The 16,795-nt window shown below is 40.5% G+C and overlaps 1 protein-coding gene across 6 annotated transcripts in view; it reads left to right on the top strand.

Moving 5' to 3' along the window:
- si:ch211-203d1.3 (protein phosphatase Slingshot homolog 3) overlaps positions 1 to 16,795 on the top strand; it is a 56,010-nt gene that overhangs the window by 32,059 nt on the left and 7,156 nt on the right. For 5 of the 6 annotated variants that reach the window (XM_035425183.1, XM_035425184.1, XM_035425186.1 and 2 more), the window contains 4 exons: positions 6,235 to 6,300; positions 12,650 to 12,832; positions 13,144 to 13,234; positions 15,975 to 16,103. In XM_035425183.1, coding sequence (XP_035281074.1) covers positions 6,235 to 6,300; positions 12,650 to 12,832; positions 13,144 to 13,234; positions 15,975 to 16,103 — 469 coding nt within the window. The remainder of the gene's footprint in view (positions 1 to 6,234; positions 6,301 to 12,649; positions 12,833 to 13,143; positions 13,235 to 15,974; positions 16,104 to 16,795) is intronic. The other variant, XM_035425187.1, reaches the window with a different exon arrangement.

The raw sequence follows: 16,795 nt of genomic DNA, 5'->3' as shown, positions 1-16,795 counted from the left end.
ATACACCTGAGAACTGATAGACTGCAGGTTTACTGCACTGTTTAAAAGGTTTTTAAAGGAGTTTACTGCCTCTGGGAGTAAAATACTTTTACTCTGTTGCTCTTGGTTACGGGGCTCTGGAATCTTAGCCCTGAGGGAAATGCTTTAAATTCTTGGGGATGGGGCTTGGGGGTTGTCAGCCTTTATCTAAGTGCTTTGCAGGCTGTGAGATGGTCTCTCTCCCTTCTATGAATATTCGTATAGCACATTTGCTCGGCTCTCGTGTCTTCCCATTTTTTTCGTACCCACAGGTGGTGCGACATAGGAGATTAGGCTGCTCTTCATCCCAAGAGCTTAGAAACAAGTCTGTGGAGACTTCTGCCTGGGAGGCAAATTAGATGGCTGTGTGAGAATCTAGCTCCTGATAGTTTGCAGAACTAACCTTTCCAAATTCAGAGTAAAGTATAAAATAGCATCATAACACTTGGTAATGAGTGAGAAGTGAGAACATTAGCTGAGAATGTACAATTCCGCGACCTCAAAAAAGAATTGAAAAACAACTTCAACACATTCAGAGAAGAACTCAAGACAGAAAGGATGGCAGATCTCAAAGAATTCAATTGGGAAATAATTTTAAAAATCCAAGCGCATGGCACTAGACTCAACAATGCTGAGGCTCGAATTGGTGAGACTGAAACATGGAACATGGCAATGAAAAATGTACTTATGTCTTTGGAGCAACAGACAGGCATGCGAGAAGCATTAAAGAATTTTGAAGGGAAGTCCAGGAGATCTATCATGCGTATTTATAATGTGCCCGAGGATGCAGAGGAAGACAGTTTCGTTCTGGAGTTTGTTGACAAACTGAAATGCAAACTCTCCCTACTGGCAGACACCGACCTACAAATCCAGCGAGCTCACAGAGCATTCTTTCATTTGATCATGATGATGCAAATACTGTGGTGCAGAAACGCAAGCCATCAAAAAAGCATTGGAGGAGAAGGGGATCAGTTTCCAGACACATCTCACAAAGATCCAGGGCTGCGTTTCCCGGAGCCTCCTTAGAGCTACGTGCCTCGTAAGGTCTACCTTAAGGTCTTCCTTTAGTTGTCGAGCTGTTTCCCAGCGCCTCCTTAGCTAAGGTATACTTCTGAAAGGTATACCTTTAGAACGGTGGCCGGAGGCACTCGTAGCTGTCCCTTAGCGATGCGCTCCGCTCATCGTGTCACACTTTTAGCCTTATTAGGCCAACATTTTGCTTTTCAAATCGACAGTTGTACTACAGTGCGCATCTAGTAGCCTACATCTGTATGCACAAATGACATAGATAGTTTAATATTAACTTTATGAAAATTAATTATCCAAAGAACGTTTCTGTGCATAGCACATCATGAGAATGTTGTCGTTTCACTTGTCTATTCCCATCATGATGGTAGTAAAGTACAGGACCTATCCATAATACTAATCCAATTAGTGAAAAAAATAAGCTTATATTATTTTTACGTAGTGGAGCTAACTGAGGATATGGCTTTAATGAACAAACAGGACAATAATTTAGCCAAATGATCTACATCTCTTTCCTTTAGCTCACACCTCCTATATAAAACAAAATAGCACTGGGTAAATATCAACATCACAGAACATTTCTTTCTTACCATGTTGTTTTACGATTTTCAGTAAACAACCCGATAATGATATTCTTGGTTAAACCTAAGACTATCCAACAGCAAATCAAGGTGGATGAACATATCACTTTAACCTAGGTAGGCCTATTCATAAGGCATACCCGGTATAGAATTAATCATGATCAATTTCCACAGACGCGCTTTTGCCTTTCATCTACGATCATTTTTTCACTGCAGAGAAAAGTCCGCGGGAATCAGTGGATATGCTGCTGCAGTTGCCTATATATTGTGTGACAAAAACAAATGAACATTAGACCTTTGTTTCAATAAGAACAAAATAATTCACCCATATGTAGCCTATATCCTTTTTCCTGGGCTTCCAAGAAGTCCCAGACTATGGCTTATATGTCCCGAATGATGCTCTTTATTTTATCTTTTGTAGCCTATATGTATTTATTGAAACTATCACAAGGTCTCGTCTTGACTCTTAAAGAGATTAGCAGATGATCTTTAGTAGCTTAGCTTCCTCTTCTGCAATATTAGATTGATGTAAAATGCTTATAACAACACTTATTATATTAAAATGTCATGCATAAGCCTTTACAAGTGAGACAATCGATTTGCGTGGCATCGATTGATACACTTTTCAGCATGACAGTGAAGGACAACTTATGACGTACCTTTGAAACTGTCCCTTAGGCTAAGGTATAGCCTGGGAAACACTCGCAGAGAAGCGAGCTCCTTTTGAAAGGTATACCTTAGAAGCCTTTGTAGAACGTTAAGGTACATCGAAATTGGGAAACGCAGTCCAGATTCATTGGGACTTTGTACTGCTTATGTACAACAGCACCAACAAAGGAGCTGAGGAGGACAGGTTTCCCTGTGGAGGCTCCAGACCGCTGTGCTGCTAGAACAGAGATGAAAGAATGCTAACAGTGTGGGCTGCCATGATAGTGCATCGGAGAGAAAGATTGAAGCAGAGAAATGGTCCAACTAGCAAGGGAAAGACTTCAGGAATTTCAGAGTGTGACCGCAAAATACAGTTGAGACCAAAAGTTTACATACACCTAGGCTAAAGACATCCAAACTCAATTTTACCATACCATTTCCTGTGTTAAGTCAATTAGGGTATCTACTTTATTTACATAAGAGGTCATTTCAGAATAATAGCTAGGAGACATTTATTTCAGCTTTTATGTACTATATCAGATTTTCAGTGGGTCAAAAGTTTACATATACTTTAGTGTTAGTATTTGGTGGCATTGCCTTTTAATTTCTTAACTTGAATAAAATGCTTTGGATAGCCTTCCACAAGCTTTTCATAATATTTTGCCGGAATTTTTGCACATTCCTCCTGACAGAACTGGTGTAACTCAGTCAGGTTTGGTTTGATGGCCACTCCAATACTTTCACTTTGTTGTCTTTAAGCCATTTTGTTACAACTTTGGAGGTATACTTAGGATCATTGTCCTGCTGGAAGACCCAGTTGCGATCATGTTTTAACATTCTAGCTGATGTCTTGAGGTGTTGCTTCAGTATTTCAAGATAATCTTCCTTCCTCATGATGCAAACTATTTTCTGAAGTTCACCAGTCCCTTTTCCAGCAAAACACCCTCACAACATGATGTTGCCACCCCCATGTTTCACATTTGGGATGGTGTTCTTCGGATTAAAAGCCTCACCCATTATCCTCCATAAATAGCGCTGAACATTATGGCCAAACAGTTCAATTTTTGTTTCATCTGACCAGCGAACACTCCTCCAAAAGGCTAGGTCTTTGTCCTGGTGATCTCCTGCAAACTTTATTCTGGCTTTTTTTATTCCGGTCTCAACAACCTTTCAGGCTATGGCGATGTAGGATTCTCTTAGTGGTGGATGTAGATACTTTGGTACCTCTTGCCTCCAACTCCTTCACTAGTTCCTTTGTTGTTGTCTTGAGTTTGGTTGAGTTTGTTCAGCCCTGGGAGTTAATTTGTGCCTCCTTCCTGAATGATGCACTGTTTGTGTGGTCCCCAGATTTTTATATTTGCATATAATTGTTTGTACAAATGCTCATGGTACCTTCAGTGATGTGAACAAAGTAGATGCCCTAATGGACTTGCCAAAAGAAATGTTTGGTAACATGAAATGTGCAAGGTTGTGAAAAACTGAGTTTGAATATCTTTAGCCTAGGTGTTTGTAAACTTTTGGCCTCAACTGTATCTACTGGACCAAAGTGCAACGCTGATTGTAGAGTTGAATTTGACAGCCGTCTGTACTGCTATACAGTCGGTTTGTCCTGTCCTTAGCAAGGTAGCTAACGTTAAACATGGTGAAAATGCAGAAAGTGGAACTGTCCCTGAAAGATTTCACAGACGCAAAAGCAATAGTTTAAATGTTGTATTTTTAGCCAGTGTAATAAGTTAGAGATTTGCGTCAGTCGAAGGGGAGGATTGAACCAAGGTCTATCAGTCCTGTAAACAGTTCCAAAAAGGCAAAGGTACTACTCGAGTAGCTATAAAGGAAGTAGACGTCAGAGCTGCAAAGTTGTACTGTTTAAACGTGTGCACTTGTGTATGTGTCCATTTTGTGTTTGTATCTGATGTTTTATTGTTGATGTACGTAAAATGACTAATGGGGAGACATATTCTTTGTGGGTTAGGCACATTTATGGCAGGAAGAAGAAGGAGAAAATGCTAAATTCCCTTAGTTTGAGGCTTTATTGTGTGGACGTGTGAAGTTGCTTATGAATCTGTCTGTTGAAATGGGGTCAGAATGTACAGAAATGTGTTTTAGGGCTGAGAGTCTGTGGTTGTTGTGGTTATTTCTGTGGGGAACCCTGAAAAGTGCCAAACTCTCGGTGCTGTATAAGCATGGGGCATGCCCCCAAAGCGTAACTTGGCTGGATGGTATACCTGCCATCCTAATAACAGAACACTGTACACCCCTTGGAAAACAACCCCAATAAAGTTCCAGGCTTGTAAAATTAGGTTCAGGTACTTTACTGGCATTTCTTGTAAAACTGCACAGAAATAACAGAAATAAAGTTTCTTACAAACTTGCAGTGTTTATTTATTTTTCTAGTATAGCTACATTTACTAACTGTGTTCGGAAGATTGTAAGAACAACATCATCTTATTTATCTAGATTAATACGCATTAAATAACAGAAAATTATTTTGTTAAATTTAACAATCAACTTATTAATCATATTGCTTACAGCCATACATCTCTCCAGGCAAACAAAGAAAGAAAAGTTGAGTCATTAAGAGCAATCTTAAAAATTAAAATGTTTAATGGTCTCATCACAAAGCATGTTTTAATAAACTTAGCAACAATGAAACCACGTAATCAAGTGTCTTTCATAACCTTGCTATGTACTAAAATAGGCTAAATACTACATACTACTTCCACAAGAAGGAGGCATCTGCATGTGAATAGTTCAGAACATTTCCCATAGTATGTACTGGAACAATTCTCTAACATGGAGAAGATGGGTGTAGACTATTGCTAATTGTTTTCCTTTGTGGGGTAGGTTACTGTGGGTTATTAGATTATATACTGTATAATTTACAGTATGGGCTCATATTTCCCGTTTTTCAGAAAATGCAAACTGAATCACAGAATCTGGGTTAAAAGGTGGAATTTATACAACTGAATGCGACAGAATTGTGCAATTTTCTGTGTATGTTTTACAAATTGCAATTGGTGCTGTTGAGCATTGGGGATATCTGATTTTTGATTGTTTAGCCACATGTTTGGTTACTTCTGGGTGTGATCATTTGGGAGGAGTTCACTGGGGAGGTGGGGTAGAAGTTCGCTCCCGACCACGCCCATACAATCCTTAGGTTTTTTCAATATGGATTTTATGCCCGATTTGAAAGTGGTGTTATTACCGTTATTGCCATTACTTTGAATAGATATTTGGTGGATGTGTAGTGGAAACATCCCTCTGTGATAATTTATGGTTTTTTAAACTATATTCAGCCACTTTCCAATCACTTTAACTATCGCACCAGTTTTGAGTGCAACATTTGCTCAGAAACAGAGACCGCTCTTCCTATTGCACTGAATGATAAACCTCTCAGATGAGTTTATTTCCTGCGTTTGCTATTGTGGCAGTCGTTCCGCCTGAGAGGCGGATTGGTCTCGGCTGCACCGGCTGGTGGAGAGAGCACACGCGTCTGGGCTGCATTAGCTAATCAGTCCAGGTGCTTAAAGGTGTGCTGCTCACCACAGTTCAGGGCCGAGACCGGGAGCTAACACCAAGAGCGCAAATATGAGTTTCGTTTCGAAGGTCAAGAAGGAAGTAATCCTCAGCTGGGATGCTGGAGGAGCTGGACCTGGCTGGGAAGGCGGGTCAGCCACGGGCACGGTGCATGGGACAGTGGTCGCGCCGTTTTACTTTCTTTTTCAGTGCTCAATAAAAAAACAAAACTAAAATCATAACTGCGCTCTCGGTGTTAGCTCCCGGTCTCGGCCCCGAACTGTGGAGAGCTTTCTTCCCTCCCTTTCTCAGAAAACTCAATTTCAAAATGCAGGAAATACATTTGTACATTTTTACACATATAAACATTAACAAAGATGAATTATCTCATTCTACCCCCTCTCTCTCCCCTCTCTGTCCTGTCCCCCCCCCCCCCCCCCTCCAGTGGGTTCAGTGTGACCTCAGCAGAAGAGACTAGGATTTTCAAGCCTGAGTCCATTCAGACAATGTGGTGAGTCTCAGCTGTGGAGTAAATATTCGCAATGTCATATTCTGTGCACACAGACCTGGCAGAGCTCACTGTTTATCTTCAACCAGCCACACTAAGCTTGTTAAGGGTATGAATGTTGTCATTTACACTCTTGTCTCACAACAGATAGATAGATTTCGGAAGTCTTTTACAGTGACTCTCCTAAACATGTCCTCTTGGCAGTGCACGACTGCAAAATAGCCCTCTTTAAATAACTGGCAGTTAGGCTTAAACGTGATTTTAGAGACATGTTTAATTAATGTTCAGAATTTAAATTAATCCAAGCAGGATTTACCAGACAGTATTAACAGAAACATTGAATTGGTAATGGTTACTCACTTTTCAAGTTGGCTAGCTTGTAGATTATGTAATTATTTTGAGTCTGGAAAAAAATCTGCACTTACTGTTGCAGAAAGTTCACACTAATTGGGGGGAGAAAGGTCAAATTCTGCCAAACTAAATTGTATATCTACCTAGTTTCTTGTGATTTATTATACGTTCTTTTTGATATTACATTCATATTCACATTTAGGTAATTAGCAGACTCTATCTGTTGGGTTTCCCCCCATACGATCCATTGGTACAGTCGGATAATTACTGAAGTAATTAAGTACATTTAGCTCAAGGGTAAAGCATCAGTGCTCCATTTGGAAATCAAACCTGCAACTTCAGTTGCTAGCCCACTTTCCTAATCATTTGACTAACATAACATAACGTAATGACGAGAACAGGCCATTCAGCCCAACAATGTTCGCCGTTTTCCTAACTAAATTAGTGCTATTATTTCCTACAGACTAGATAGTATCTAACACTGTATCATAATCAAGCCTAGTCTTGAAAATCCCCAGAGTTTCTGCCTCTACTACGTGACCGGACAGGCTATTCCACACATTGACTACTCTCTGTGTGAAAAAATTCTTCCTAATGTCTGTATGGAATCTACCTTTTGTTAATTTCCATTAATGTCCCCTTGTTCTCAGAACTCTACCTGAAGAATCTCTTGTAGTTCACTTGACCCCCTTTATGAATTTAAAAGCCTCAATCAAATCACCCCTGAATCTCCTTTTACTAAGCTTGAAGAGGTTAAGCATCGTAAGTCTTTTCTCATAGCTTTTATCTTTCATACTAAGTCAATTTGGTTGCACTTCTTTGAACTTTTCTAGAGCCTCTATATCTTTCTTGTAGTATGGTCCTCACACAATACTCTAAGTGTGGTCTAACAAATGTATTGTATGAGATAAGTATAACTTCCTTGGATTTATACTCAATACTTTTCCCTATATATCCCAGCATTCTGTTGGCCTTTTTTTTATTGCTACAGCACAGTGCCTAGAACCAGAAAGGCTTTGATCAACCATTACTCCCAAGTCTTTTTCAAACTGAGCACATTCCAATTTTCTTCCTCCCATAAAGTAATCCTGCCTAATGTTTTTATTTCCCAAATGCAGAACTTTACATTTGGCTATATTAAATTTAATCTGCCAGGTTTTCGCCCACTTCTGGATTTTATTTAAATCTCCTTGGATTACTTTAGTAGCTTCCAAACTATTAGCTGGGCCTCCCAGTTTTTTATCATCTGCAAATTTGACGAATGTACTATCAATGTCCTTGTCGAAGTCATTGATAAAATGAGGAAGAGCAGTGGTCCCAGCACCAATCCCTGTGGGACTCCACTTCTAACAGCTCCCTGCTCAGATAATATTCCTCCTACTACTACTCTTTGTGATCTACCCTGTAGCCAGTTCCGAAACCACTCTGAAATACATCCTCTAATTCCTACTGTCTTCATTTTACTAACAAGTCTCTCATGTGGTACCTTATACCAAATGCCTTTTGGAAATCAAAGTAAATAATATCATACACCTTCTTATTATCAAAACACTTGGTAGCATCTTCGAAGAATACTAGAAGGTTTGTCAGACATGACCATCCCTTACGAAAACCTTTATCCAGCTATCCCTTAGGATGTTGCTATTTTCAAGAAATACTTCCAACTAAAGATTCCAGTATTTTACATATTATGCAAGTTAAACTTACAGGCCTGTAGTTTCCTGGATCAGTACGGTCCCCTTTCTTACATATTGGTATTATATTACCATGCTTCCAGTCCTCTGGTATTTCTCCAGTTTCTAAGGACTGTCTAAAAATACCTGCCAATGGTTTAAAAATGATCTCAGCTAACTCTTTGAGTACTCTTGGGTATATGCCATCACGACCTGCTGCCTTGTTTGTCTTCAGTTAAAGTAATTCATGCAGTACGTCTTTATCCTCTATTTCAATATCTGATAAGACTTTCTGAGTACTGAATATGCCTTCCAGTCTATTAGTAACCTCTTCTCTAGTAAAACTCTCAACAAAATAACTATTTAAGGCATCAGCAATATCTTTATTCTTAGAAAGCAATGCTCCTTCTTCAGTTTTGCTGCACCTGATATCCTTTTTGACTTTCCTTTTCCTACTACAGTATTGAAAGAAATGTTTAGGATTACTTTTTGCATTTACGACAATTTGCCTTTAAAAGAGCCTCTTGGCTTCCCGTAGTTCTTTTTTAACCTTAGCACGTATGTTACAATATTCGGCCCTTATTACTCTCAGTGGTGTCATCTTTATATACCTTATACAGTTTAGTTTTTTTCCCTCAAACTCTGCTGTACTGCTTTGTTCTTCTACTGGGGGAGCGCTTCTTCAACGTACTTTTCCTTACCTTTGGAATAAATTTAATTTGCGCCTCAAGAATAGCCATTTTGAACCTACCCCACTTTTCATTCACAGTCTTGCAGTTATAGAATAGAATAACTGGCAGAAATGGAGCTGGAGATGTCTTCCAGGGAGGGCAGAGGGCAGCGATGATTTTCTGTGCGGTGTTGATGACCTTCTGAAGAGCTCTCCTGTCTGCTGCTGAGCAGCCAGCGTACCATACTGAGATACAATATGCCAGTACACTCTCGATGGAGGAACGGTAGAAGGCCATCAGCAGCTTTTCTCCCAGCCTGTTTTTCCTGAGCACTCTCAGGAAGTGTAGTTGCTGCTGTGCCTTCTTAACAACCACAGTGATGTTTGCAGACCAAGAGAGGTCCCCAGAAATGTGGGTTTTCAGAAGTTTGAAGGTGGGAACCTTTTCCACACAGCCCCCGTTGATCTAGAGTGGGGCAGGGTCTGCTCTGTGCTCCCTGAAATCAATGACGAGTTCCTTTGTTTTTGTGGTGTTCAGTGTCACGTTGTTTCCTGAACACCACACTGTCAATTTCTGGACGTCATCTCTGTAGGCCGACTCGTCTCCTCCTGAGATAAGCCAAATACAATGTTGTCATCCGCAAATTTGATGATGGTGTTGGTGGGGTGGGTTGGAGTGCAGTCATAGGTGTATAGAGCATAGAGTAATGAACTCAGCATACAGCCTTGTGGAGAGCCGGTGCTGAGTGTGAGGGTGGAGGAGAGGTGGGGGCCAAGTTTAACAATTTGTGGGCGGTTAGTGAGGAAGTCATTTATCCAGGTGCAGGTGGGAAGGGGGAGGTCTAAGTCAGACAGTTTGCTGACTAGTATGTCTGGAATGATTGTATTGAATGCTGAGCTAAAGTCCATGAAGAGCATCCTTACATAGCTCCCCCGGTGTTCTAAGTGACTCAGCGCGGTGTGAAGAGCTATGGTGATGGCGTCTTCCGTGGACCTATTTGCTCTGTAAGCAAACTGATGTGGGTCAAAGATGGGAGGGAGGCTGGATTTGATGTGCTGTGAGACCAGTCTCTCAAAACACTTCATGACTACTGATGTGAGTGCGATCAAAGTTAATACGTTTCACCCAATCAATATTACTTAAATTTTCTTGCATCTTGTTGAAATTGGCTCATCTAAAATTTCTAATTTTGCCCCTACAGGAAACCTTGTTAATTTGCCATAATACATCAAATCTAACTGCAGAATGATCGCTAGTCCCAATTGGCTCAATTACCTCTATGCTACAAATTCTGCCCGGATCAATACATAGCACCAGACCCAGAATTGATTTCCCTCTTGTGGTCTGATTGACATACTGTGCCAATAAAGGTCATTTATAACATCTAAAAATTCTTCCTTACTTTTTCCTTGTCCTGTCATCATTTCCAAATTAATAGCAGGGTAATTGAAGTCACACATAATAGTGGTCTCATAATCCTGACAAGCTTGTTTTATTTTTCCAAAGAGTGTTGAGTTCACACTACTGTCTGAAGCTGACGGCCTGTAACACACTTCTACCGTAAGGCCCTTTTCATGTTCCCCTATGAGCTTTATTCATATATCCTCACTAGGCACAGGTCAATTTCTGGGATTTTCTGCCCATTAAAATTTTCTTTTACATAGAGAGCTACACCCCCACCTCTCTTACTGGATCTATTCTTCCTAATGAGTTTGTGCCCTTCTATATTATATTTATTCCCATCTTCATCTCCAAGCCATGTCTCTGTAATCCCAAATATGCCATAAGCTCCCCTATTTATAGCAGCCTCAAGTTCTAAAAATTTTTTTTATACTCCTAATATTTAGATTTTTACGTCTACGCATACTCTCCCGTTCCCTCACTCCCCACTGTCCCAAGCCACTCTTACTACAACTTTTTTTAACAAGACTTCATTAGTGTTCACACTATTATAGGAAGCCCTGAAAGCTTCCATCCTGGTAGTCTGCACTTCCCTACCCTTTTCATTTTCTGACCTCCCTGCCCCCCAAGTCCCTAGTTTAAATAATCCTGTGCTACCTTAAAGGTACAGTATGTAGGATTTAGTGGCATCTAGCAGTGAGGTTGCATATTGCAACCAACTGAATACCCCTCCCTTTCCAACGACGTAGGAGAAGCTATGGTGGCCTGTAAGTTCCAAAAATGATGTCATCATCTACGACAGCATCGAGTAGCCAAGTGTCAAGTGATGAGGTTCCTTGATAGATTTATAAATTTTATTTTGTTATTTAGTCTGTAAAACTATAGGTCATAGCTTACAAGTAAGATAGCAATTATGGTTGTTAATTATTCCGCATTGTGGTAGCCTTTTATTGCTAACATTAGCTAATGTTAGCTGCTTTGCATGGTAAATCATAGAAAGACATGATACGTCACAAAAACTATTACACTACTAACTAACACTCACATTACAGTGTGAAATATCCTTATTATAAAATACAACTAACCTATTTAAAGACACTCAATTTCAAAAATAACCGAAATATTTTGAGCAGTAATACTTACATAGCAATGCTGAAATCTTATCTGTTTTCAATAGATAGAGACAGTAAATAAATTATATATTTCTATCCACTTCTGTCTTACACCAGAAAACGATGTCAGCTAGATCTATCAGCAAACATATGGCTTAGCTATACCCAGAAGCACTCAATAATCAAATAATAAAGTATTTTCCAAGAAATTACGAAAAATTGTTGACAACGTTTCGTTAGGTACAGTGTCTTTTACTGCTACCACAGAGTGAATGCGTAAGTGAATGCGATGATAACAAAACGTTCGATTACACTAACCAATAAAACGTCATTCCAAAACCAAAATTAGACATATTATACATCATTAGAAAGCTTATACTCTCATTGTCAATCAAGCCAGACTGTACTAAAAAGGGCAACAACACCGTAAACGACACATGTGGTATTACGCACGGCTATTTTGGAAGGTACCCAGGCATCACAAATACGCGTATATTTTACAAACTGATTGTCCAAGACAATATATGACCACTCAGTCTCTTATTTCTTCTTCGTCTTTCAACCAGTAGCCTCTCGAGCCAGTCTCTTTTTTCACTTCGTTATCCAATCGGTGCATTCGCGCCACTCACCAAAGTTAAAAATGCGAAAAAAAACGCGAAAGACCCTCTCTAGAGCCGGCTTCCGTGGAAGAGGACCCGCTCCATATGTAGATATAAAGGGCTCATTCTAAGGTAACGAAAACACAACGATTCTTATTTTCATGGGATTATACACTAATTAAAACATACTTATGAATATTATATTCCATTTCTGCCAAGTTTGTTCCGCTAGATGTCACTAAATTCTACACACTGCACCTTTAAATAATCTTGTGCTACCTTACACTGATACTTGTTATTCTTCACTCTAAAATGTAACTAGAGTTGGCTGTTATTACTCCTGCATTTCAGGTAAGCATGAACATATCTGCTTGCCATGTGGAGCTCACTATCTGTTTCTTAGTTGTTCATGTCAGATCAAATGCACTGTAATGCAAAATAACAGGCTGCCCTCAAGGAATGAGGTTGCATTGAAATGAATTGGATGGGATTGTGGATGAGCCACCTGCACTCTGAAAGCTCCCTCACATGCCTTGCTACTGTAGGTCTGTGTTGCAAGCACTGCACGGGTGCTGTGAGCGGGCAGTGAAGGGCGCAGTTATCCCCAGCTGTGGTCTGGACTGGGCCCAGAACTATGCCAGCCAGGTGGAGTCAGACCGGCACTGCCTAAACGAGTGGGACGCCATGACAGGGCTGGAGTCTGTGAGGCAGGTTGATGTGGAGCAGAGGTGAGCGTGCCTGCGATTGGCTGTAGAGCACTGTGGATTATTTCTGCCATTTAATTCAGTAAGGTAGGGACATGCTGGAGGCTGTGGTTTAAATTGTTTTGTGCTCATGTGCTCTCTCTCTCTCACCTTTTGTTTCCCTCTCCATCATGCTCTCTCCATCATTTGTTTTCATCCATCCTTTCCTCCTGCTGTGTTTATTCCTTCTCTGTCCTTACCTCTGCATCCCCCCGTGTTTTTATTTCTTTAATTATTTCTTTCCCTCCGTTATCCCTTCTTCACTCTATTCTTCCCCCTCCTTCATCTCTCTGCAGCTCAGAGAGAGTTACAGTGGAGAGGAAGATTAAGGTCAAGCTGAGAGAAATCATGAGCACTGAGGACCTGGACAGCATCACCAGCAAGCAGGTACAGTTAGAGAACATCACTTACAGACCGGCATGGTTAGAGATACGCAGCTTCAAACAGGTAGTTAGAGACCATCACCTCCAAACAGCTACAGTTACAAAACATCACCTGCACACAGGCACACAAACAGGCGCTTCTCTACCACCGTGCCGTGCCATGCCGTAATCCGTGCTCCCGCTTTGTTTTGCTTTCTCCACTGCCACCTGACCTGTACCGGGCCGCAAGTACCCATGCCGGTTTTAGTTACTGCTCTGGGGTAGGTACCAAAGGTACTATCCGTGCTGCAGACTGTTGATTAGTCAATGGAAATTGTCACAAATACGTGATCCCATGTTCAGTTTGTTCACCGGCAGCAACCGCCATTTTTAAATACAACAGCAAGAGAGAGTAACCTTCACTAGCGAATTCTACAGTCAATATCTGGGACTAAATATTGAATAAATATACAACCTTACCATTGGTTTTATGCGTAGAGATGTTCCTTTTGAGACTGAGTGGTCATATATTGTCTTGGACAATCCGTTTGTTAAATATACGCGCATTTGTGATGCCTGGGTACCTTCGTAAATAACGAGCTGTGCGCAATACCACGTGTTGTTTACGCCTTTTTAGTACAGTCTGGCTTGATTGACAATTAATTTATTCAGTAGGTGAGAGTATAAGCTTTCTGATAATGTATAACATATCTAAATTTGCTTTTGGAATAGCGTTTTATAGGTCAGCGTAACCGAATATTTTCTTATCATCGCATTCACTTATGCATTCTCTCTGTGATAGCGAAGACGTAACACATAATGTAAGTATTACTGCTCAAATATTTAGGTTATATATGTTATTTTTTAAATTGAGTGTCTTTAAATAGGTTAGTGGTATTATATAATGTGGATATTTCACACTGTAATGTTATCGTTAGTTAGTAGTGTAATAGTTTTTGTGATATATGCAACAGTGATGACGAGAGTGTTGGAACATTGCCAAAACGTGGTGGACGGTGAAAATTGTTTTCATATCGTCCCATCCCCATACAAGAAAACGTACGAGAGTACAGAGTATAGAAATACATACAAAAGTTAATTATTACACATTTAGGACGCTTTACTCCTCCCATGACTCCTCCTACCTTCATGGGTATGTTGTGTAATGGAGAAGCGCAACAGGCAACACGGCACGGGTAGGATATGAATGCTTGCCGTCCTGTACTGTGCCGTGCTGGTCAATGGAGAAGCGCCATTTGAGAACATCACCTGTAAACAGGCACACTTTGAGTAGTTTTGATAGTCTCCTACTGAATCTACCAAAAAGTGTCCCACATTTGCTGAATCCACCCTACCTGTTTACAGGTGATGTGGATTCAGCAAATGTGGGACACTTTTTGGTAGATTCAGTAGGAGACTATCAAAAATGTTTTTTACTGACCACGCCCACTGTAAAGATGTCAGTCCAATAAAAACAATTGTTTAATGACAGTAACTGTTGTAGCAATAATTCAAGAATGTTTTTTTATTGTCTGTTGATTCGTACATAGCAGAGTAATGCAAAGCTTAAGTGTCCCACTTCTGCTGATGTCCCACATTTGCTGAATTCACCCTACAGTTAGAGACCATCACCTGCATACTGGCCTCGTCTGTACAGTAGGGATGGTGCCAAATACAAATACCATATTCAGCAGCACTCGGATAATGCATTCTCCCTGAATGTTTTCCCAATTTTATTTTGATTTGGATCTTTTTTTCTATCTCTTTGGCGCAGTTCGCTCAGAGGTCAGCTCCAAGTTTCTCAATTAATTGTACATACTCTTCCACAAGACAGTCACCTGCAAACAATTGCAATAGGAGAACATCACCTGCAGACAGGCACAGTTTTAGAGACCTTCATCCTCAATCAGACACAGAGTGCGTCACCTTCAAACAGGTACATTTACAAAACATCACCAGAAAACAGGTTCAGTTAGAGAGCATCACCTGCAAACAGGTACCATAAGAAGGGCAGACAAAAGGATGACAACAGAGTGAGAAAATGGACCTGAACTGGGCCGTTGCTCTTGGCCAGGGTCACGGTGTTGAGGCGGGTGGGTGCTGGAGCCCATCTCAGCAGACATTAGGTGAAAGGCCAGAATATACCCTGGACAGGTCACCAACTCATCCAAGGGCCCACCCACCATTCACTCGCACATTTATACCCCACAGACAATTTAGATTCTCTAATGAACTTAACCTACTTGTCTTTGGACTCTACACCGAAAGACCCTCAGCCAGGATTTTGAACTTGGTACCTTCTGGCTGTGATGTCACAGTGCTACTCTCTTCACCACCATGCCACCCAGAAAAACATTTTTCTCATTTATATTGACCTGTGAAACAGACACCGAATACAAAGGCATCTGACTTCATGGCTATGAACAGAGACTGTACAGTTGAAGGGAATCTCTTCTTTGAGAGATTCCCTTCAAAGCGGAGATGGATTCGATGAAAGTACTGGCTCAGTGGCCATGCTCTTACAGTCAGAAAAGGCAGAGACAGAACTTTTGTTGAGCAGTTGCAGTTTCCATGTTTACATTTAGTCTTCCATTCATTTGTCTGTTTTAATACTTGTATCAATTACAGAATGCTTAGGTAATTTTTGATTTTTTTACATTTGAATCTGAATGGATCAGGCAGACTGTGATATTCAGAGTGGTATTCATGGGTGCTGTGCAATGCTCTCAGGGTTTTATGCAGTGTGATGCTGTTTGTGATCACAGGTGCGGTTAGCACTGGAGAACAGCTTTGGCATGGACATGAAGGACTACAAGGAATACATTGACAATGAGATGATGGTCACCATGGCCCAGATGGACAAACCCTCCAAAATATTTGACTACCTTTACCTGGTGAGAGACCCACATCTGCATGCTCTGAGATGGGGGGTTATCAGGCTTGAGAGCAGTCCTAGACATTTCTGAAATTTATTTAGATATAAAAACAGATTCCTGAGTATTTTCAACAAAACATTTCAACTAACCCAAACTGCACCTTGAAAATAAGGATTTAGTTCTGAATACCAGAGAAAATGGATGTTTCCTTTAAAACAGTCAGTAATTGCACAAATTTAACTGGTGGGGACAAAGTCTCTTTAGATCAGGTATTTCAAATGGTTAGTTGACCCAGGTGTGCCCGACACCATTTTGTGATCAACCCTGTTCAGCTCAGTCTTGTAATTCTTTTCCTGTTGCTTATGTAAGTGATTATAATATTATCAGCGGAGTGGGCTATATAAGTGGGGAACTCATCCTGTTAGAGCACAGTTCTTGAGCATGGATGACCCCCACAATCTGGCATCGAAACGCAGGTAAATGATGGCAGAATCTTAACAACAGGCAGTCAATTACACTATTACAATTTGTTCGATTCAGAAAATGAATTCACGTTTTCTTAATTAATTGAAAATGACCTGTAGAACGTCATGGCCACTGTTGAAGTCATGAACTAAATTTAAATTCACAGGTAGTTGAAATGAAATGTAATAACCTAAAATGACTTCTGAGTAGACTGGGCAGCTCGAAGTACACTTCTTTCTGACGTG

Source organism: Anguilla anguilla, chromosome 7 (assembly GCF_013347855.1).
Source record: "Anguilla anguilla isolate fAngAng1 chromosome 7, fAngAng1.pri, whole genome shotgun sequence".
Lineage (NCBI taxonomy): Eukaryota > Metazoa > Chordata > Actinopteri > Anguilliformes > Anguillidae > Anguilla > Anguilla anguilla.
Note: the sequence above shows the minus strand (reverse complement) of the source record. Positions and strands in the feature narration are given on the sequence as shown.